Source organism: Anticarsia gemmatalis, chromosome 2 (genome assembly GCF_050436995.1).
Source record: "Anticarsia gemmatalis isolate Benzon Research Colony breed Stoneville strain chromosome 2, ilAntGemm2 primary, whole genome shotgun sequence".
In the NCBI taxonomy this organism is placed as follows: domain Eukaryota; kingdom Metazoa; phylum Arthropoda; class Insecta; order Lepidoptera; family Erebidae; genus Anticarsia; species Anticarsia gemmatalis.
In genome coordinates, this window is record NC_134746.1 from 5,819,175 (window position 1) to 5,844,353 (window position 25,179).

Here is a 25,179-nt window from a genome sequence, read left to right on the forward strand (position 1 = left end):
CCTAGTTTTTTTGATGCAGAAAAGAAAGCAAAATAAGTTTGTTGCTTTAGTAAAATAAACCAATGGAAATAAAATACAAGCAATTTTTTATTCTCCATGCAAGGAAATCAAACTCAAAAATTAGGTATATAATCTAACCAATCATTTTTCAGCTTCTAGTGACCTCCCTCTTCTTTTTCTCTTAAATCTGGGTCACAACAAGGTTTCTTTGGTTCCACGTGTGGGCAAGCAAAGGCCACGTCTTCTTCCTTCTTACGGGCACAGGGTCCGGTCTGTTCCGGCGGTGGGTTGATGCAGGCGTCGACGGGAGGCGGCGACAAGCGAGGATAATCCGCTATGCGAGTCGCCGCCGGAGAAATCTCCGGGACTTCACGACGGAGTTTCTTAACGCGTTCGTACGCGTCTGGAGAGAGACGCATGTATTCCGGAATCTAGAAAAAGAAAATGTTGTGCTTAGATAAGAGGGGTCTTCAGGTATGTTGGTTCATAGAACAAATAAGACTATTCCGCATGATCGGTGTCTGTCCGCACATAAATTGGCTACGTGCCTACATACATTTGCTGTTATAACAAATTTTATGGTCTGTTAATTTAACAGGTGCGAAATTAAAACAAACTGTAATACATTTTATCAATATTTTTCCTCAACAATCAGGTTGAACTGTCAGTCTTAAATATGCATAGAGAATGTATTCTAGCTTCGTGTACATTATACAATTAATAAATGACCGAGGTCAATAAATATTGATCAAGGCTTAGGTATCAACATAGCAGTTTTAAAACAGTTATAAGCTCTCAGCTTACTAGACACCAGTTCAGTACAATACTAGCTTATTTAACGCTACCACAAGCAAAAAATATAAAGGATTATAGCAATTAATGTTGCTTTATATATCCCTAATGTTCTTATTAGGGACCTACCCATCGTAAACAAGTCGTAGGTATGCGCTTTTGTCAAATAAAATTCTTGTTTGATTTTATGGACACACCCGTATAACGTGGACAAAAACATGTTAGTTTTTTGCTTCTAAAGGTTAAAGTCAACATTATCCAGTAGTATAGCTACTTATAAATAATATCCACAGGAAAACCTTGATTCGACGTATTTTAAACAACATAAACACATCTAATAATATCACTACGGCAATCTTTATTACAAGCCATTTCATAGAAACGAGAATAGGTAAGTGCTTCTACTTATATCACCACTTACTATAAAAAATAACAGCATAAGTAATGTATGAAAAAAATCTGCTTAAATTCCACTAATTAAGCCAAACGATATTTATCCTGGGTTGCCATAATAGTTTTCAGCCCGTAAAAGGACAAATATTTAGATTTGAGCAGATATGACCCATTAATTAGGTAACCAAAGCGACGATAAAATAAAATGGGGTACACTTGAGCCGCCATACTCCTCATCAGGAACCCTATCGCAGTAATTATCTTATTATTTAATCGTTTTCCTGATCATCGTGTGCTAGAGTATGTGCGTAAGGGTGCTATTAAATGTTGTGGCAAATGAAAGCCATTTACCGGAAAACGAGTAACGTGACTCGATGGAAAATTCAGTGTTACACGACATACTTAGAGCAGACGATGTGTTTACATGAAACTAACATTATTTTTCGTACTGAGAGAATGGGGACATGCGCGTAATTTTAAATCAAGTAACCGAAAAGTCGATTCATGTAGTGTCAGCAATTTCTAATTCATATTTAAAAAAGTACTCTCTGTGTCTCTGTCCTTTACATCACATTGTTTTAATTAGCTCTACTACATAATTACCCAGGCTAGGCAGCCGCATCTGATTCTATTCTAATGACATGTTACGAGCAGACGACCCGATAAAACATTGAAGCTTAAAAGCAAGGTATTTCAATAAACTGAACTTTAAACACCCAACATTATAGCTAATATGGCTATGTATAATTTTGACCTAAGAACCAAACTAGTTTTAAAACATGCAAATTAAAAATTGTTTTTACCTCTTTGCAGTCGACGCCATAAGTGCCGAGGTAGCCAGGTAGCTTGGATTTCTCGTCCTCTTCGCCTGGGATACTTGTTTGTTGTGCTCCGGGCACGATCTCATACGCGCATTCGTTGCGAGCACGACGTTCTGCACGCTCCTTATCATCCTAAGAACAAAAGGCCTTATTAGTTAGAAATATTATACATAACACATTATCACGCCTATTTATATCAAATAGTAAAAGCAAATACTTAGTAAGAATTAAAATCGCAAATAATTCACACTAGTTGATCAGATTCAATTAAAAGAACGAAGGCAGAGAGAAGAAACTTTAAAAAAAATGCATTGAAATGCCTTTAAAAATCACTAGCATCAATAAGTAGGGAAACTAGTGAAAGAACTTTAATCATTGCCACATGTTACAAAGTAACGATGTCTAAAACGTCCTGTGTAAGGTACAGTTTGTCGACTAGCATCTATCTACTAAGGCTTAAAGCGTTTTAGATCTTGTTGAAGAATGCACCTAGCAGTCAGATCCCAGCGGCAACTGCATGCACTAAGTTATCCAGCCAGCGCATAGCAAATTGTGCGATGTGTGCCCACTCAAGCGAAGTTTTTTATTGCATTCCGCTCTGCTGAAGTCACTTTTATCTTTAAATTGTTCCTACTTGAGAGTAATTAAATAGCTAATGGCGTTAGTGTTTATTAACTAGTTAACTTGGTTAAAGGAATAACTATAGCTTTAAGTTGTTTATCAAATTATTTCCTGACTAAACTAACGCGGCCAACGTTGATCAATTCCTTCTTTCCTAATAATCCAAAATGCTCTTACGTCATACTGTTAAAATGGAACAGTTTAGCTTAATATGTTACTAATTTTATTATCAATTCTAGTAGAAAATAATAATCAGAGATGTCCACTAGGTATGATCAAAGTTTTTCCTGTATTTTATAACAATACATTTCCGCGAAGTAGTGTCTGACGTGATCATTACTTAATCGACTACGCAATACAGATTTGTTTTCACTATCCTTCCTCTTTATTGCCTTGAAAGTATATATAAAGGTACTATAATAGGTATCATCATTCATGCGAAATTTTATATGTTTTGACATTTGTCAATTTCGCAAAAAAAAAAACACTAAAGGATTTTGTACACACAGACAGTTAAGAATTTGAATTAACGTATAGAATACTTCTTTACCAAGCGGACGAAGTAACGAGCAGAAACTGTGACCACTATAAACCTTGCCTAGTAAATGTCTTACCGGTAGTTTATACTGTTGGCAGAAGTCTTCATCCTCGTTAAAGTGTGGCTGTTGTCCTGGCGGGTAGGTGATGGCTTTAGGCTTGGCTGGTTCTCGATGCTCATCGGCCGCAGGACCGCTGAAGCACACCACTTTCTGGTGGTCGTCGCGAGCAGCGCCAGACTTGAGTATACCCTTGAGTGGGAGTATGTTGTCGCAGGTCGGTTTGCTGCACAAAGAAGGAAAAAATATCGCGTTACTGCATTACCATTCGGAAACCATTCGATTCCTGGATGGAAGACACTGATGGAAACTAGATATAGACCAGTGCGTAGCATTAAAGGTAGATACTTGTGCCTAGTGTGGAGTTATTAAGGTTAACGTATAACCGTCTAAGTATGATCCTAAATTTAAAATATTAACTACATTACGTCTAGGGGAGAGGCCTTTGCTAAGCAGTGGGACACAGAAATAGGCTAGATAAGAAAAAATACATTAATTTTACCAATATTCATTCCATTATTTTATAAGTGAACTAGTGTGATCATTAAAAGCCAACTCAGCAACGCGACCAGTCCATTGAATGAGTAAATCATGGATGGAGAAGTTCTGCAGTCTAAAATATTTATTTACCTAGCTCTAGTAGAGCGCAATGTATCATCATATGAGATGCGGTCAGTAGTCATGGGCGGTGTCGGTGGTCGCGGCGGCGTGGCGCTGCCCTCGACCACGTTCAGCGCGGTGAGGCATCTCTCCATAGCGTTCGGCTCAGCCACCGCCGCCATGCCGATGCGAGCGAGTTGCGCACGAGTCTCCGCTGCTTGTTCATCACGGACAGCAGCCTGAAGAGTTCGAAAACCATTAGAAAATATTAATTTCTTGTTTTCTTAAGATTTGTGCTATGCATTTCGGTTCTTAAAAGTTGCAAGTTTCTGTTTGCGAATAATTGGAGGGTGCCAAAGCAACTATTTTGCAAAAGTTCAAACAAGCAGATAATCGTTACCCATAACATGAGCAAATTATCAACTCGCCTTAAAAACAATATAATAAAACCCATTAAATAGTGGACGCCCTTTACCAAACGTGACTATATCTTTGCCAAATTGCATTGATATAATGTTAGTGCCGAACTTTAATAGTTCAGTAATTTGAAAAGTAAAGTTAAAAGGGCATACAAATACAGCAATTAGTTTCACATATTATTATATTTACCTCGAACTCGTCTTTCAAGTTGCCCTCTCGTAAGTGATAATTGCGCACGTTGTCGATCACCTCCTGAGGGAATTTCTCAGGATTTGCGGACATGTACCGATACACGAACAGATCGCAGCCGATAATCCTGAAGCGATGTTTAAACACAGGTACTATTGCACCTGGACAAATAAAATGTGATTTGAATTCTTAAATATTTGCTAATCAATAAGGAAATGCGAATTAGTTAGCGGTCGACCTTGTATGTCGGTAGATTACCGCGGGATTCACGTTCTCACGTGCTTTCGAGTTCAAATATAAATCATTAAAAACCTACTTATATATTTTTTCTTAAAAAAAATGTTATTATGATCTATCAATAGTCTTTTCAGGTATAAAATTATTAACGTGCGAATAGTACGGTTTCCAAAAACTCTGGTTGTGCCAAATAATACTGATCCTTATTGACCCACCCTTGTCTTACACTATATCGCTAAAGGAATATTTCGGATAAAACAAATGAAAAAGGTTCACTTTCTCCGCACATGTATAAGAACTACACATTTTCCATTAGCGTGGGTTCACAAAATTCGAAACTTCATAGGTCGGACTTCCGTAACAGGCGTCTTCGTATATGAGAGCTTTTCCTATCCACATATACCTAGGTACTTACTTAGTGTGATAGTTATCTAAGTTGTGCAAGTGACAGCTTTCTTGAGAGTTTCGTTAAAGAAATATGAGCGGGTTACTCGCCTTGAGTATAATAGTGGATTTGTTTACACTCAACAATATTTGAAAGAAGGTAAATAATTGAGATTTCCTTATTACTTTGTAGCTTTATACAGAGTCGTCGGTACAAAATGATTACAGAATTTGCAAATACGGAAAATAATATTGACATGTTTACAAAGTTATAATAAATATCAAACAAGTTTGCTTACCGATAAAGAATCTTTCCGGCGTGAAATATGTAGGAAAATTGGGATCAGATTCAGGCGTCTGTAACTTCATACTCTTGAGGAACTTTCCGCCCGTAATGCCGGAGTTTCTGCGAGGGATCTCCCCTATCTTGATGGTGCCGTCTGCCAAGCTGTAGGACAACACGAACTTCCTGCCGTCGTCTTCAGGGTGAATCCAGTCGAGCTCGCACAGATAACGGAGATTCTGTGAAAGGAGGATCAATATGACGAGACTTGGTGTTGTTGTTGTGGTCACTATCAATGCAGACGGAGTTAACAGGCTTCAATATCAATTTATACCAATAGGTTAGCAGGTTTAAAAACATTGAATGGTGATATTATGGACAAAATATGTTGAATTTTTTAAATAGCTTTAAAGATCCAAATCTAATTGAAAAAAGAAGCGTTGATATTCGCGTCTCAAGTTAATCGTTGTTTGTGATACAGGTATTCTTGTTAATCTAGTTTGGATCACCTATATTTAATTTTATATTCATAAAATTATTTATAGCCTTTTGATCTTGACATTTTATATTTGTTTTTATCATAAAACTATTAAGTGCGTGCACGTGTTTTGACACAAAGACAAATAGGGTTCCACAACAAAACATTTAAACAATAAAGAATAGTATTTTCTCAAAATACATTCTTCAGCGAAAAGGCACAGATTTTTATTTGTCAATTTAAAGGCAACAAACTGATGTTTGAAATATGTAGCTCCGTCGTTCAGGAAATGTTTACGTAATAATCTGTGCCTGGCGATAGGCACCGAGGCAAGTCAAGAGTTCCCTCCTCGATTCTTTGTGGAGCTCTGCAACTTTAATTGAGTCGAGAAGAAGCTGCGAACTCAAATATCAAAGAATAATTTATGGACGCCCGATGGAAATAAATGCACTAACTTTTTGAGAGAGCATGTAGGGAGAGATCTTACTAAAGTTTTGATCTGGTTATTTCATTTTAGAATACTTTGGGTCTACTTTCTGGAAATCGCTTTGTGATTTGTTATTTTGTGATTTTTGCTTCTTTATTTTTGCGATGAATAAGAGGTAGAAGACTGACTATCTATGTATTGAAAGAATGATCATCTGTTCATTTATTAAAGCACAGAATATTTGTGTGACAAGAAAATAAATCTAAATTTTTCCGAGTCCGCTCGTGACCCAGTATGATTGTTAAATTCTTTATACATCCGTAGGGCCGGAACAAAAATTAAGTATTTAACACAACTGGGACGCGATCACTTTACGAGATTGTGACCGCGTGATATCCAGTTTAATCTCGTGTCCAATCTGTAAGTTGCACTTATATATAAGGCAAACCTTGAATTATTTAGATAGCAAAATTGTCAACAGAATAACCAATTTATTGTTAAACTCATTTTCTTTAGCAATTACGATACCATTTTAATAACTTAGTAAAGACTTTTGTATACTTGGAGCCTTGTATGCGGGTGGCGAAGGCATACAAAATATAGAATTTTAGAACATCGTTCAGTTGCAGACTCACGCAGCGGACAGTTAGGTACCTGTTTGCTACGGCTACTTTTCTATGGACATAGGTACACCAAAATCTCAATTATACTTTAGATAAATCGTTCATTCATATGCTCTTTACTTAGTTGTTAGACTACAACACGTGAAGTAACAATGAGAAAGATTTTTCTGAACAATGGCGAGTAATTTAGCACATTGAGGTCTGACGATTATTATATTATTAGTACGTGTAGGCGTAATTATAGCCGCTTGTTTTTATTGTTTATCTTGACGTCTACGAACGTAATTAGTTGCGTGTAAAGTTGCCTGAACTTGGGGGTCAAGATGGTGTTTAAATGTCTTTGCAAACACATGCAGTCGATACCGGTTAGCAACGACTAGTAGCGAAAAATGCAAGGCAAGAAATTCTGCTTCGCGATATTTATTCAGACATCCTACGGTATAGTTGTGTAATTTTGGTTATCAATTTTGATGGCCAATATAATATAATATTATGGAAGTTTTCTTTTGCTTGGTAGAAAGGTACAAACTCTTCTTAAAAATCGTCTCTAAAACTCTTTTTGTTTACATAGATATTTTCCATATTCACTTAAGTATTTCCGGAGAATATTGTAAATATATTGATGTAGGAGAATTTGAGTCTATTTCTTAACAGGCCTTGACTTTAGACATTATATAAATGTGTTTTGTGCATAGGTTACAAATGACGTATGATGTCACCAGGTAGAGTACAAACAAGTCTTAGTATATTAAATATAAGATCTTTCGGAGAGTGGGCTATTGATACCGTGGAAAAATACCAAAACTTGTGGCGAAACAAATTCTAATAAAGCTAATACGCCATTTCTACTAATACGGCATAAGGCAAATTTTCATTTCGTTTTCAGGGTTTTTTGTGTACAAATTTCGGTTTTCAATGTTAGTGCTTGCTGTTAAATACAAGTCTTCGTAATGACTATAGATTTAATTGTTATCAAACGCGATTCCCATTCAGCACAAATATTTTCGAATCAAAGTTTATAGAGAGTTGACCGTAGCAAATGGAGTTCTTTAGTTTTTGTCTAGTCCCATCAAAGAAACTGTGATATTAGAAACATAAGATAAGGTTGTTCAGTTAGTAACAAGTGCTGTTCTTTGGTCTCTCTCAACCTTAATGGGAAAAAGGGATGAATTTTAGAAACGTATGTATGTATTACCTTATTAGCGTTCAGGTTGTACTTGATGACGTCCTTGTGAGGAGGCTTCGGTAACAGTCCGAAGCATGACTGTAACGTGTCCTCGGGAGAACCGATGCCGATGTGCGGTGGAAGACTCTAAACATAAAACAAAATGAATGTTTTGAAATAAATACCATAAATAAATAGTTGGTACGTAATTTTTAAACAGAATATATTCTATCATAAAAATATAAATAAGTAAAAATAACTCGTGCGTTACTTTCACTCAAAGATTAAGATTGATGTCCAGGCTTGCCCTTGTATCAGCCTGTACTAATTTGCAAATTAGGAAAAGAATATTTGCCGTGTTTATCATAACTTAGTTTGTTTTTTTGTTATAATACATAGGTTACTGTATTTTTCTTTAACCACAATACACCTCTATTGTAAATATTATAATTATGCAAAAAAAACTGATTTATTGTAACAATTTTATATAATAGTATTTACTATTATAATATTATTAATTTATAACTGTTTAGACCACATCATTTATCATTGTAAAGTAATATAATTGGTATATTCCCGGTGTCCACCCCCTGCTTGTCCACCCCGGGTGGACAGAGACACAAATCTTTTAACAAGTTCTCGGTGTCCACCCCTGGGGGACAGTGAGAATTAATTTTAAATTATTCCCGCTGGCCACCCCGGGTGGACAAACACACGAGTTTCATATTACTACTCTCGATGTTCACCGCCGGTGGTCAAAGCCACTGCTTAAATAAACATTCTCAATGTCCACGATAGCTGGAAGTGGGTGTAAATAATTATAACAAAATTAATTAAGTAGGTAAGTATATAGTTTAATCATATTATCAACATCTCTAGGGTAAATAGAAGTAGGTACACTATCTATTGTGTGTTTTCCCATAATATGTTGATTGACCCTAAGTTGCGGCACTTATTAAACCAAGGTATAAGTTATAACAATAAACGTAAAAAATAATATTTTAAGTGATCATTTTATTCACGACATGCGAATGGGACTTGACAATGGGGACTTCAATATTGATTTATTTCTAGAAAGGATGAGGATGTCAAGATTTTTCTGTGACTTTGATTAATTGTGACCTATTGTGATAATTATTTGCGTAAATTGCAAAAGTAAAAGATGAGAGTAGTAATACGAAACTCGTGTGTTTGTCCACCCGGGGTGGCCAGCGGGAATAATTTAAAATTAATTCTCACTGTCCCCCAGGGGTGGACACCGAGAACTTTTTAAAAGATTTGTGTCTCTGTCCACCCGGGGTGGACAAGCAGGGGGTGGACACCGGGAATATACCATATAATTAAAGTGCGCTGTGAACCAGGAAGTGGAACAAAGGAGGAGACTGACCTTGGGGAACTCTTTCTTTGATTCTTTGTGCACCTCCACCGGTGGTGGCTGTTCTATGTTCAACATCGACCTGACAAATAAACACAAATAAACGTGAAAAGTATCTAGTACATCGAATTAATCTACTATTTTTGCATTTAATGTACCTATAATTCAAAAAGTTGCGGCTACGATAGGTGCGTGATATATGTTTCGTTTTTTTATCACTGATATGCATCGATTGCCTGGAGTTATAAAATCGAGAAGGCAAACCCCCAGTGGTTAAATAATCCGCCTCCGCCATAAGTGTTAATCTTAGCTACGTATCAAAGATTTTTTGAATTCATAAGTGCATTAGAAATAATTATCAATTGCTGTACCTGGAGCTGGAAAAGATAATGAAACTTTTCAGAGTTCTTGTAACGAGGCCTCAAGGCAAGCAAAGTCCCCAGCAGCTCTATATGCCGAAAGTGTTAGACACAAAACTTTATACTTTTCTCATTTCGAAAGAAGATCCTTGCACCTCAATTGGACATTAATGTGTTAAATAATAAAATAACCCAATCAAAGGTTAATTATCGAAGGAATTTTCCACACTGTCAAAGCCATACATCTAAGTATAAACCTCAATAATAAATTCAAGGCGTAATTAAAACAATGCAACGTAGTAACGATGCATTCAATAAATCTGAAGAATTAATTGTTAGCATGATTTTCTTAAGATTACTGAATTATTACCATCATTTTCTTAAGATCGTTATTGTAGATCATTCAGACATATCGATTGTTTTAATATATTTTTTACAAGGAAATCGAAATAACACAACAACAATGAGCTCATGCTGTGATTGGGGTTATAGATCTTGTAGCAGTAATGTTGATTGTTTCTTAACTGTAATTGTATGTAATCGTCGCAATTATAATAATTTACATAAGTTTTACAGCAGCGTCGTGTGTTAAGTTTGTTTTTATGACAGTTTCGTTCTAGAAGTTTAAGGAAGGTCAGTGTTTTGTTTTTATGATGACTCGGTGACTCCATATTTGAATGATTGGTGACCATAGATATAGGTATTATGAGTGCTTTTTGTCTCTAGATGGGCAATGTTCTCTGAGACTTTGTATTTTCATAATAATAAATATGTTTAAATCGTAGAACTTTTTTAATGTTTTTCTTTGGTTACAAATATTTGTATGATCTAATCCTACACATATACCCGCTTACAGATGTTTTTTTTTAATTATTTACAAAAGATACTACGAACTAAAAATAGCTGCCTAGCTACAATCTTAGCTACAGTCTTTCCATTTAAAAACACGGGGGCACGGAAATCATCCCGTAATCATGCTAACTGGTCTACTTCAGGCATCATTGGTATATTTAGATTAATAAATAACTATTATATTAGCCCTCACTACACAGCAAATAACGTTTGATGGAAGTTTCAAACTGGTCAAAGTCTTGTTTACAAACAACAATTTCCTCTTTTTTTTTCGCCTTGTATTTACCAATTACCTGTATAAGTATTGTAATTATCGAATACGACCTCAAAAGCAATTGACGTCGGACGTTCACCGACCAATCATGTCAAACATACAGTAAAATACCAAAGTATATAATTTATTGAACCACTTAAATATTTAAACTGTACCTATAATATTTATTACTACTATAAAATGTATCCTTAAATGCTTACATCTCGACTTATTAAAGTCGATTTACGTTGTACCTACCTCTATATGACAGGTATTTGCAATTAAATATGATAAATTGCTTATTTTTCTAAATGTATCAATATTGGGAAATACTGGTCCCATTCTGTTGAAAATTTCTCAAAAGAAAAGCTTTGCGGTAATCATCTTCATGCTAAATGTTATCTTAATCAGTTCAGTGGTTTTGCCGAAATAGCTTAACAGATTGACAGACAGACAGAGATAGATAGATATCGTATGTAAATTATAATAATAGTGAGGATGTAAAGTTTGTACTCGACGCAACAGTGATAAATAATGTTTCACGTCTGTCTATAGTTTATCTTGTGACGTTATCTTAAAGTAACTGTGCAAGTTCAAGCTTCTGTGTTTATCCGACTTTGAGTAGGAAGAGCTTCCGGCTGTGATAATGTTACTTATATAAATTTTTGAATTAAACAATTTGTTCTCTAGTTATGGTCGATAGTATTCGATTGAGAAGTCAAGCTATGTCAACATTAATTTGTTTAAAATGTTTGTTTGAAAAAATACTGAAAAACGAAGGTATTTGAGTGCTGAAAACGGTATTTTTAAAGGGGTAATGGAACCTATTAACGTAATTTTATATACGATTCTTAAAGTTTCATGATCAAAAACGTCATATAATTTTATAAAACGTGCAAAAACAGTTTTGCAGCTAAAATCTGGACATAGACTAAGCTGTTCCGCGTTTCAAGGGATTTGATGACGTCCACAGCAGCTGAATACTTAAGGTCCGTCGTCGTAAAGCGATTATCACGTCGGCAAATTCTGCAAGCATTGCAGCTTATGGCACGAGCCCGCTTAAGTCGGTTGTGCCCGGACTCCGCCAGAGGGCGCTTTGATTAGCGCAATGAGGAGGGGACATCACGTTTCATGGATAATGTTGTGAATAGTTGTGATCATTGAATTTGCTGTGTTTTTAAATGTTTTGTGTTTTCGTGATTTATGCCTGAAAATGTAACCATACGTTTTTCCGGCCAAGAAAATAAAAAAAACGTATTTTTCGATTCTTAATTTTAGTATTTTTCTGGGCAATGTGCTTTACAAGGAGAAATCTAAAGAGTTCGTAGCCTGCATCCATTGACAGATGAAACATTTTGTAAAAATTTAAATGACGAAATTACATATTAAAGAGTCTTATTAGTATTTCACAAAAGATTAAGACTTTATAAAACTAAACAACATTTCTAACGACACGAGACAGGAAGAAAGACATCAATCATTTTCTTGAACAGAACCGGATATGTTGACAACAGAGAAGCATGTACCTACTCAATCTATTAATAACTAAACGTACATACATATGCAATGATATAATTATCGAGTAATAGAGACATACCGTCTTAGACTAATGCCGCTAATTAACTGTTCCACCCGCGAAACTATTAGCGTTATGTGTTGACATATATTTAAGGTGACATGTTGTATCGGAGAATGGGTTATGAGGTCCACAGTTCAAGAATATACACGGGAAGGTGGTTATAAGCCAAACCAAATATTTTTAATATTGGCATGATAATAGCTTATGTATTAACTTAAGACAGAAGGTCCTTTAAGTAGACACTAAACAGATTAATCGACTTGGTATTACATGGATCTCACAACTTTTTACGGCAGAGAGACTGAGTTGCGAGACTTGAGGATTTTTACAGGATGTTTTTGATGGCATATACATATTTGTGAATTTATTTCTAAGGTGTATGGCGTGTGTGTTGCGCGCTGAAAATAAACATATTTTCTTTCTTTCTTTTCTTCTTTCTATATAGAATCAAATTTGTGTGATTCAAAAATAGTTGTTCGGGTTCGACTTTGTGTCCATTGTGTGCATATTTATAAAAAATGCCACGACATAAGATTGTTCCTATTGAATGGGAATGAGAAGAGAGGGGAGGGGGTTTTCTACTATACGTACTACTAATAGTCTAGAAGGCTAGGTGCATAGAATAGAAAAATCAGGATTAAAATACTGAAAGAAACTGTAGCCATGATTAAGATAAGAAGATGATATGATATAGACGAATTACAGGCGGGGCAAATTAAAACGAGGAGTTCTACGCAGAAACCTATGACGGATTCTCCAAGCAATAGGATTATGACACCTTCGGCTGAATTCACAACTTATGGGATATAAAAGTCGTAAAATATACTATGGTATTGCATTTATATGGTCTTAACTATTTTTCAATATAATTTTCACGTGTCACACGTTTCTGCTGCATTATGTAATGAATCATCACTGTGCAATAATTACACGTTGAAGTCACTTATTAGTACGCGACAAGTGAGGCGATTAATTATAGGGACTCACTACCTGAACGCAGAAAATGTACCTACTACCTACTCATACGATATTTATAGCAATGGTATTTAAAACATTATTCTATACAGACGTTATGCACGCGTTCTTGCAGATAATCTTTATTACATTATTTTAACTCCTACACTAATAATTGCTCTTGTGTCGCCGGGACTTTTACAAACATACAAACAACGGACATAAAAGTATTTTTAATATCTAACTAAAAAGACTAAGAATAAGAATCTATATATCACTATCGTGTACTTTCTTAACAGAAAAGCCCTGGTTAATAAATGGCTCCGAAAACCACCCTTTAGTTGTGCTATTCTGTATCTCAGTTGACAACTATTTTGATAACCACTATTGTTTTTACTCTAAAAATGATGGCTAAACGTTACGTCAAAGCAGCAATGTACTGCATCTACATCAAATTGACGTAAAGATTGTCAAGTTAGCTACACAATAGGCATACTAAACGAAGCAACAAGATTTTTTGTTATATTTGAGTAAATGGCATGGGCGTGTACATGAACAGTCATGATTAATTGAATTCGTTCCAGGTGTTTATTTTCACCACTTACAAAGAATAGTCCCAATCTCTTATCCAATCGCGCGGGCAACATCAATTTGCTGAGGGAAATGATTTACTTAATGGTGCTTGTAAACGAGGGACAAACCTTGATATATCACCGCCATACACAATATATACGATGTGAAACCATATTCATATTGTTGTTCCGAGTAAAAATTATGTGTACATCAAAACTGTTTATCGCTAAACATTGCGGAAAAAGACTTTTTCCAAATTATAAGTTCAGCATATTGTAGGTATCTACGTACGTACGGACGTATAGTTTTTTGAAGGACAAGTAAGAACTGTTACGACATTCTATCATTTCAAGAATTTTGAACGTATGTCCTAGGAGTATGTATATAGAATATCTCTAAATTGTTGTTGTAATTTTTTTTATCTTACAGCGTAATTGAGATTTGACATTAGGGACTTATTCCCTGATGTTAAAATCCAAATGAAATTAAACGATACAACCGATCGATAAAAATCCAAAAGATAGTTTCCTATAATACCAACACGTGTCCAAAAACGAGATTATCAAAATATTAGGACCTTGAATAAGTTCTCGCTGTTTTTTTGTTTTCAAAATTTTTTTATTTAAAATACAATGCTTACAATGACATTACTCAAAGTATTGTCCATCATTAGCGACCACTTTCTCCCATCTCTCTGGTAGCAATTGAATCCCCCGTCGGAAAAATGACTCATCTTTCGAGGCAATCCATGAATCAAGCCATTTTTCGGTTTCTTTAAAAGAATGGAAGCGCTGCTCGCTTAAACCGTGCGCCATCGACCGAAACAAGTGGTAATCGGAGGGGGCTATGTCCGGTGAATACGGCGGGTGGGGTAGAACTTCCCATTTCAGTGTGTCCAGGTAAGTTTTGACTGGTTTTGCCACAATGACATGTGGCCGAGCATTATCATGTAACAAAATCACTTTGTCATGTCTCTGCTCATATAGTGGCCGCTTTTCTTTCAGAGCGTGACTCAAACGCATCAACTGAAGTCGATAGCGATCTCCCGTGATAGTTTCATTAGGTTTAAGCAGCTCGTAATTAATTACGCCCCGCTGATCCCACCAAATGCAGAGAAGAAGCTTAGACCATGGATATTTGGTTTAGGCGACGATGTTGATGCGTGACCCGGCATACCCCAAGATTTTTTTCGCTTTGGATTGTCGTAGTGAATCCACTTTTCATCCCCAGTGACGATACGGTGCAGAAAACCTTTTCTCTTTTGTCGTTGAAGCAACAATTCACACATGAGAAAACGTCGCTCTACGTCTCTCGGCTTCAACTCATACGGCACCCAATGTCCTTGCTTTTGGATCATTCCTAACGCTTTTAAACGTTTTGAAACTGTTGACGCATCTACTTGTAACGTTTTCCCAAGCTCTACTAATGTCTGACATGGATCTTCTTCAAGCAATGCCTCAAATTCTTTGTCTTCAAATTTTGTCGGCGCTCCAGAACGCTCTTTGTCTTCAAGGTCAAAATCATTACTTTTAAAGCGCCTAAACCAGTCTCTGCCCGTTGTATTCGACAAAGCATTGTCACCATATGTCTCAACGAGAATTCAGTGTGCTTCTGCTGCAGATTTTTTCTGAATAAAGCAGTGCAATAAAATTCCCCGCAAAAACACTTTATTTGGCACAAAAGTACACATTTTCACAAAAGGCAAATAAATATGTAGTTGACACTGTGGTAAATTTTATTCTACTATAATTTGAGTTTACATATAGCACTACTTTGGTGATTCGTCACCATACGAAATTTCAGGCACAGAGTGCCGCAACGTCATCTTATAAAAAACAGCGAGAACTTATTCAAGGTCCTGAATAACTGTATTTTTAACAACATTTTCAATTTTAGAGGAAGACAAACATGTTATAAAAATAACGTGAAGAAACCGGGTTGTAAACCCGAAACTGGTTACTAATCAGTGTAATTTTAACATTACGGTGCTAAAATTGATACAATTTAGATATAAATAAATCCAATTAATTGTATAAAAACGTATATAATATTATAATATGTAAATTGTTTAGTATGTCGCATTAAAACTTAGCATGTTATAAAACAAGATAGGTAGTGACGTCAATTTTGGCAATAACATAGCTCTAGAGGTTTACGCTAACGCCTACGCACAGCGCTGTGACTATATGTTTCTCTTCTTAGTAACAAGCGATTTATACTATACAGCCAGTGAAAAACAAAAAAAGTAAGACAATTTTCTGTTCGTGTATTATTGAAAACTTAAACGATCTTTCTTGCATACATAATTATTTGTTCCCATTCACATTAGGCTTTGATTTGGGGTAGGCGTAGACTGAAAATGCTTCTGCCTACAATCCACACAAACTTTTGGTTCATTCACTTTTAACTTTAACATCTTAAATAATAATATAATCTGTTGTACCTACTCCTTATACATGTCCGCCGAGTACAAGAATATTTGTAATTTGTTGGCGTTTGGTAAGAGGTAACTCAGGACGCTAAAGTCTAGGATTCCATATCCCAGAAGTGTTATAAGCCCTTGCGTTATTAGTAGTATTTTTTGTATTAAACTCCCAGTATCTAATATATTTAACCTAGCACTACCTAAAAAGCCGCGGTGGTAAAAAAACGTCCCTATAGAGTTGATACAAATGAGTGTAATATTAATGCTTAGAATATCAATAATAGGCGTTCTATCGGTTATCTAAGGCCACATAATTCACACCGAATGTTTCTGTTATGCCTGAAGCTGAACAGTAATGAAATATCCATCGGACAATAATGTCTTATGTGATTGTTTATAAATTATTTCAATAATCATGTTTTTTAAGTTCTGTGATTTAAATTAAGTGATTCAAATTATCTTAAACTATTAGGTCGGGGAAAAAGTCTTTTTGCATTATAGTATACAGTACATATTATTATGAACTTGTAATAAAATCTTTTCTCTACACAAAAAAGCTCGATATTTGGGTACCTCACGAGCTCACTGAAAGAAACCTAATAAACCGTGTACTCATTTGTGATTCTTGAAGCCAAAGAGATTTTATTACAAGTTCATACATACTATAATGCGAAAAGACTTTTTCCCCGACCTAATATTTGGAAAATCTAGAGTTTGTAGCTGAATAAAGACAGGAGACGCCTGCTGCTGCTACCTCCGTTATATTTTTTTAGGCATCGAAAACATTGTTTAGCGAATCAGCTCCATGTTTTACGTCAAAGATCTTGTCTTGTTTTAAGATTTCCGCATATGTACCGCACGTAATACGTAATACGCACGAAGGCGTGAAAGCAATGTCGTTTATGAACTAAAAACAAACAGAGACAAATATTTATTTCGTTAGAATCAAACCAAAAACACTTTATGCGATTTTACTGGTATTGCTATACCATGAACGTATATTTATTATTACTATTTATTGCAAACGATAAAGTATGTTTATTTGTCCTTCACTCAAAAACAGCTAAGCCGGCTCAGACAAAATTTTATCTTGTATACGGCTATTTAGTTCCGCAGTTGTAGCCGCGGGTATTAGCTAGCGATAGATTTATTTGTTTAAGTACTTAATTATGAAACATAATAAATTAACAAACCGCTGAATATGAACGTACTAAAATATAATTGAATCAGTATTTATTCAGGGATGCCTACACGTGTTGATACATTCATTATCATTATTTATTCACATTATTTATAACAATAAACCAGTATATGTTTTAGCAGATATTTATCAAATGACATTCGTTTGTAAGTTATACCTATATAATTAAACTTTTTGAACTCGTAACCAGCGGTCCTGTATGACAAGATGTATGGACGTGATGGAAGCAAGGAAAGCTTGTACGAGTAATAAATGAGAAAAATATGAGCGTCTTCTAGCCATATGAAGTAAACCTAGGTTAGAGTTTTTATTAAATTGAACCTAAGATACCATCAGGTTCCTAAATTTGATTTAAGATTAAGGGAATAAAGAAAATTGTCAAGTGCCACATATACCTAGATCATTTCATTCGTATAAAAAGCATTGCATTTTCTTAAACAGACATTTTAATTTAATACAGCTAGCAGTATCTATTTAATCAATTTCCTTGTTACGTCCGTATCTTCAGATCTAATTCCGAAGAGATTCTAAAGTCTTTAGAATCTTTTTCCGATTGGACACAATCTTCCTCAAGTTAAATCAAGTCTTTGGTTCATCAGTTGATTACCATTCATTTTTCAACTTGAAAACCGCAATGAATCCGCCTGGCGAACTCTTTATAGCAAATTACGAGGAAACGACGTCTTTTTTAAATAGCTAATGTTTCTCCGTCAATATTTTTTGCTTTTTATAACGAAATACAATATTGTCGAAGTGTTTTCATAAATTAAGTGAGTTTTGGTTCATTGTATCGCCTAATAGAAGAGTATTCTAAGACAATTAAAAACAGTCTCAACTGGGGACACCTTTATTAAAAACAGACTATTTTCTTTACGATAGAAAATTTACAAAAAATCACGTTTATGTAAGAAAATTACATAAACGTGATTTTTTGTAAATTTTCACCTAAATCAGTTTAGCCGTTTAATCGTGAGAGCGCAGAAGAATGACAGCTACTTGCATTAGCATGGACTCTACCTCTTTCCTAAATACCCATTTAAACGTAAACAGGAAAATACGTGAGGGAATGTTTAAAAATCACATCGTCGGAGTAAATAGGGCGGTAACCCTTCGTATTGTGTGCATTAGTAGGTGGCACATAATAAACACCTGAGCAACTGTGCAAACTTTCATTTGTGCCCTACCTCTCGTTGACATACGTATATACGTATATCTTGCACACTCCACTAGTACTTAAGGCTTATGGTGCTATAGTCTGTTCGTGTATTACGTAGCTTTTTTTTTTTTCTTTTCGTTATAAGAAAATTAGTACCAGTGGTTGAATGTCTGTCTTTAGGCATAACAAAGATAAACTTCAGCATCAAAGACTATGGAGGTTTGGCAAAGTAAAGACGTGATTCTAACCTGATAATTGCCATGTATGTACTCGGGTCTTTTAAAATCTCATAATTGATGTTTTTTTCAAAAAGACACTTCAATATTTCCAATTTTATTTGAAGGTCAAAATGTTTGTCTTCCCAACAATGTGACGCCTCATTATTTCTGCTAAATAAAGATATACTGGCTCTCCCTTCTCCCTCTAACAAAGCACAAGTCCGTACTGACATAAATCATGTTATTTCCTTTATTTTTCTGTACACGCTTATCAATCATGATAAGGATGTACAGGAAAACTATTTTAGCGTCGTCCGCAATATCTACAAATACTTTTGTTGGGAATTTTCCTTGTATTTCCTACTCAGTAGTCGTGTACGATGGTTTTTATGTCTCCCAATGAGTCTCGTGATGATGGACATGGCTACATTCCTCTCATTGCCGTACAGAGGGAAAATGACCAGACATATTCATACTAGTGACGTCATGAATGACAATTGGTTGATCCGAAAACTTAAGTATATCGAAGTCGAATACACGAATATGCGCTTGATGCATCCCTTAAATTGTTAAGTTTCTTTTAATTGTCGCATAATATCTTATTCAATGGAAATAACTGAGAATTTGTGATATTAGTTATTGCTCGCGCCTCGGTTACTGTTGTTGTCATCTACAAAACTGACAAGTTTTATCCAAATTCATCCAGAAGTTTTTGCGTGTAAGAGTAACAAAGACACACATACAAACAAACATACTCCCTCACGAACCTTCGCGATTCTAATATTATTATGATTTTTATTCAAACTTTCCAAATATCGCCTTCTAACTAAGAATTTACGCCACAAATGCAGTAGACGACAGTATCATAGAATTAAAGCTACAAATATAAAGATATCGCCACAAATAAAGAAAGAAGTCGAGTATTACTAGCACATTTGTTTTTCAAATGCAATGAAAGTTTATGACGTAACCAGTATTATGTTTTTATAGTCACTTTGCGTATGTAATGCTGCTCTTAATGTTTACGACTCATAACTTGATCGATATAAATGTTTATGTGAATGATCTAATTCTACTTATTTACATTCTTATTTATACACTTTGTGTTTTTGATGCTATGTTTGGTTGCATTGTAAGAGTTTGTTTTTGTTATTGAATTTAGTCGATTTTCCTACTGTCACATTTTCATTAGCGTTTCTGTCTGTGGATGTCAAAATTATACACACCCCCTCATCTGCGCATCCGATCGAGTGTGTACGACTACGAGCCGATCGTCCGATCCGACCTATAATTATGATATTTAGATGACGTGTACCGGCCGAAATCTTGGTCCAGTAAATAAGTTTGTACAATAAAATTTTACCTTATCCCGTACTTAAACGGTAAAAAATTCCCAGCACCTTGAAATATTTGATCGTCTAGGAGCGAACAATCCTAACACTCATATTAATCTAAAAAAAAACGAGTTAAAATTGCTCTAAATCAATGATTTTAATGTTGTTGTTTAAAACCCACTTTTCGTACCTATTTAAATGTACATAAAACAGCAATTAAAAACAAAATAATGCCTCTGATAGCAGTTGAAATATTTCGCGTGACTTTAATCTTACATCAACATTCTCCACTCTCCAGTTTTAAAACCGTAAAATGTTTTATTTAATTTTGTAGGTCAACTAGGGAGCTTAATCAAGCTGTAGTACAAGTAGTGGTTCAGGCTTTGATTAGATGACCGCTAATTACATATCGGGAGCCCTTTGTGGCAGAGACAACACATTACGTCGGGCTAAGAGCGCGCCGGGTTAAAAGGGAGACCTCACTATATTTTACAAGCATTAATTTTATTTCGTATGAGTTAGACAAGTGGGTTTAATTTCCTTAGGTTTTATGGCCGAGTTTTAACTTTTACGAGTAAAGTCATGGCTTTGAAGGAAGCTTGACAGTACGAATTAAATTGCTTGACAAACTATTACTAAGATCCACTCATCAAACTTCAAAGTGAAAATTGAACCGTCCTTTTGTTGCTTTTAAGGTCATCAGCATTATATTAATTCTCTTTTACCGACGGAAGAATCTAGCACAGAACGTAAGAGCGGTACACCGCAGGTTTTAGTAGACTAAAGGCTAAGGGGGTAGTATATCCACATACCAACACAGAGTTATAGATAGAATCTAGCCAGTCGGCAATAAACGCTACTAAAAAAAATCTATTCTTCTGCTTTTACTACATGATAGCTCTTCTACTTTAAGCAGTACTATTCAAAGATTACCTGTAATAGTTCCTAGTGAACTTATCGCAGTTAACTATCAGTATTCTCCGACCGAGGATGAAGATGGTCTGTCCCACGATCAAGTCCTTCGGCGAGTAGTACTCGGTCGTGATCTCTTCCTCCGTCGTCTCCAGTACTGACGACGGGAACGATACTGTGGGAAAAACACCATATATTACAATCATGTTAATTTACAAACCTATATTATTAGAAAATCTGTAGCGTTTTTTTGCCTATAGATATTTTAGCCAAGGAATTATTTTGCAATTGCCATTATCTATCTTCCATAATATCCAATCTATCCACAGTTCTACACTAATGATAATAGCGAAAGCCTATGCATCTGTCACGCTATTTCGATGATTGGGAGTAACATGTAGACAAGCTTTAGCTTAAATTTTGTAAAAGTGACACTTAGACTGAGATGCGCGCCGAGCCCCACCAATTACCATGGGTCAGCTAGAATAGAATTGAAACCACCGCCATAGATTTCGGCATGACTGTGTTAGGAGTCAACGATCTGAAGGCGTTTACTATAGCTGGTAAAGATTTAGTGTAGGCATTGTGCATTTAAAACTTTGTCTTCACAAAGATCTAAAACACAAATAAATCTCCCGAGAACAATAAGTGCTAAGATATAACATGTGCCAAAATCTTTCAACTACAAGTCGAGCGCGCAAAATATATTGCTTACGTCTTTTCTTTAACGGTGCGATGAACTAACATCTAGTGAAGCGAAGGCGGATTATACTCGTATGTGGCAGGGAAACTAGGGTCACGAAATCTTGAGGATTTCCGATAAATCTCTCATACTAGAGCCTTCTTTCACAACGCAACTCTCATTATAAAAATACCGTAAAAACCCAGCTCCGGGCTTTATTTATTAGTATTTTTCTATAGTCCACGAGGTCTTTCATGCTTATAACTGTAACACGTGTGGTTAAATAAAGGCTTGTAAACTACAATGGATCCGAACAGGCTGTCAACTCCAAGTCTCCTGCTATGTTCAAACCAAACGTGTTTATTTATAACAAAGTCCATCAAGTATTTCGGTATCAATTTACTGTATTTTCGTTATCTACTGTAAACGTAAAAGCTAGCTTTTTATACAAGTATTTGGCATTGAGGAGGGTCGTGTGAACTGGCGACCTTCCAAAGCATAAAAGACGTCGAGTAGCTACATCGATTGGATTATACAAATAATTTTTACCTCAGCCACAACATTACATACTTCTTAGTAAACCTCCGGCACTATATCACATATCGACCCACCAGTCACACTGGATAGAGTTATTGGTAATATTTTAGGAGATATAAAGTGGAAAATAGGTCGCGATCCACCTCACTTTTCTAATATTGCTGACTTATAAAGGCACATTCACGGAAAGTCATTTGTCTACCAGTACGACACGATCTCTCTCATTCCGCAGAGTTTTATTATCCTTAGCCCTGCAGTTATTTAAGGTGACGCAAGCACACATAATGTATTAACTTGAATAATGAAGTGATGTCACATTTTATTATGAAAAGCTTTCCTCGTTTGAATAAAATGACTTTAAATCTTTGGCTTCCTGATTCAGTTACACATTGCCTGTGAATTACGTACACGAAATGGCCTAGATTTCATAGAAGCTTATTTGATGAGATTGCATGTTCGCTAAATAGGTTTTAACTGGGAAAAGTAACGAGTTCACGAAACCATGACGAGTTATGGGCGGGCTATGTTCAGCAGATAATTACGCTTCGTTATGATAGACTGGTTAATTAACTCCAATCCGTTGTAAAACTGTCGAGAATATTTCAAAGTTCTACTTTCTCAATTAAAATTGTAAAGGGATCGCGGAAAGGCGGGTGAATAAATCGAAAAGGCATGTAGCCAGGTGCAAGGGTGGCGTCGCGCGGGGACTTTGATGAAATACGACGTCGTGTTTCAACACGATGTATTGAGTTTCTAGCATTCATCACTGACTCACACTCGATGTAGCTGTCCAAAGATGAAATGAAATGCTTGAATTGAAAGCATATGAATCCGAGTGACTTTCACCATTCGTGAAAGATTTCTTCAAATGATCGGAGTGGTAACCAGTTATACCAGACCTTTCTTCATAGAAATTTAAGCATCACTATTAACTTAGGGATAGGTGAAATCACCATGATGCAACAGACAACGCGTTTTTTGGTACTTACCTTAGTTTTACTTAAGATGAAGCGAATTACTTAAAAAGAAACAAGTGTAGTCCTCAAACACTTCAAGAGATATTCCGCATTAAGTTAGAAAGTAAATATTTAAATAAATCAGTTACTAAACGTATTCATTGATACATTTCTAAGAAATCCAAAAAACATCAAATTACAAAGGCTTTGCAGACAACGTTTTCGACGGCTGCAATAATTCATAATCTCTTTAGTAAAGAACTTGAAGTTGGACGGCGGCGCGGCAACTTCTCAAACTTTCATAGCATAATCTCCTTAAAAGCTATTAATATAAAGCGGATAGGTATCTCTGTTTGTTCGAGCACGAATTACTAATAAATCCAATCAAATTTCATTATCGTGCCGACGGTATTAATCTCTCGGACATTATTATAAAGTCATGGCTTATTCGTGTCAAGCATAGTGGATGCTAAGGCCGCAAAATCATCATTTCTGTACTAGTACTGTGTACTGTAATATAACACTTAATTTTTAAAACCTTCTTTCATCCAGATTATAAGCTCGAGTAATGTTTCAGAAAATAGTTATTTGTTTGTAAAAAGACAGAAGGTTTTCAAGCTAAATGCCTGTAGGGATTAACTGGGCGCACTCGGCCGCGCTGCACCGTCACAATGGAACATCGAAATGCTATTTGTGATGTTGAAACGTAGAACGTATTTGTTGTAAAATGATATTTTGCTTTTAATGCATTATCGCTGTTAATTTTCAATCTGGTAAAATCATTTTGGTATACTCTAATTGAATGTAAATAAACTGTGTCCGCGATTTAAATCAATTGTAACGTGGGGATCAAAAGTGAATGATAAATGATATTGTGCATCGATCGCGGTGCGCGGAACATTATTTTTCACAAGCAATTTGTTTTCACGCGTGTTTTATGCAGATTCACGTGGATATATTCGTTACAATCACTTTACCGTTAAAAGTAAATGTTTATTGTTATCACATGTGGTTTATGTTAGTTTTCCGATCGTATAGGTTTAAATACATACAAAAGCTGATGTTTTATTGGCCGCAAAGGTACTTAAATATGTATGACATTCTAATATAATTCTATGGATAGTGCCCTTCAGCCGTTTAGGAAACCTAAGTTTGGAAACTGGTTTCCTAAAAGTATTTTTTTATACTTATACGTAACTGGTTTCTTAAAATGATTTTTTAATACTTATAGGTAACTGGTTTCCTAGAAGTACTATGCTTATGTTAATAGCCACCTATACGAAACTACTAACCACATTTCAGTAGAAATGTTTACCGTCATTGATTATTTTGGCTTTTGTTGTAATCTATACTAATATTATAAAGCTGAAGAGTTTGTTTGTTTGATTGTTTGTTTGTTTGTTTGAACGCGCTAATCTCAGGAACTACTGCTCCGATTTGAAAAATTATTTCCGTGTTAGATAGCCCATTTATCGAGGAAGGCTATAGGCTATATATTATCACGCTACGGCCAATAGGAGCAGAGTACGAGTAAAAAATGTTACAAAAACGGGGAAAATCATGACCCATTCTCTCTTATGTGACGCAAGCGAAGTTGCGCGGTTCAGCTAGTTAATTTAAACCGTAATTGTACTTAATGACACTATTGTTTAACCATTCTTTTTTAAAATATGTATTGAATTTTTTTATATCCTCACCAGAAGGGGACTTTTTCATCACGTACTGAATACCACTTTCTATGAAATTTCGTGGCAATCGTGCGATCCCGGCACACCGTGAAACAT

The 25,179-nt window shown here is 35.5% G+C and overlaps 1 protein-coding gene across 1 annotated transcript in view; it reads right to left on the minus strand.

Moving 5' to 3' along the window:
• Positions 1-98: 98 nt before the first annotated feature.
• Positions 99-25,179, minus strand: part of LOC142981014 (EF-hand domain-containing protein 1-like) — a 66,616-nt gene continuing 41,535 nt past the window's right edge. The window contains exons 8-16 of the mRNA XM_076126669.1: positions 21,242-21,395; positions 9,417-9,486; positions 8,060-8,176; positions 5,353-5,575; positions 4,433-4,593; positions 3,854-4,062; positions 3,242-3,449; positions 1,989-2,138; positions 99-431 (exon numbers count right to left, since the gene is read on the minus strand). Of these exons, the coding sequence (XP_075982784.1) occupies positions 156-431; positions 1,989-2,138; positions 3,242-3,449; positions 3,854-4,062; positions 4,433-4,593; positions 5,353-5,575; positions 8,060-8,176; positions 9,417-9,486; positions 21,242-21,395 (1,568 nt within the window). The 3' untranslated portion in view covers positions 99-155. The remainder of the gene's footprint in view (positions 432-1,988; positions 2,139-3,241; positions 3,450-3,853; positions 4,063-4,432; positions 4,594-5,352; positions 5,576-8,059; positions 8,177-9,416; positions 9,487-21,241; positions 21,396-25,179) is intronic.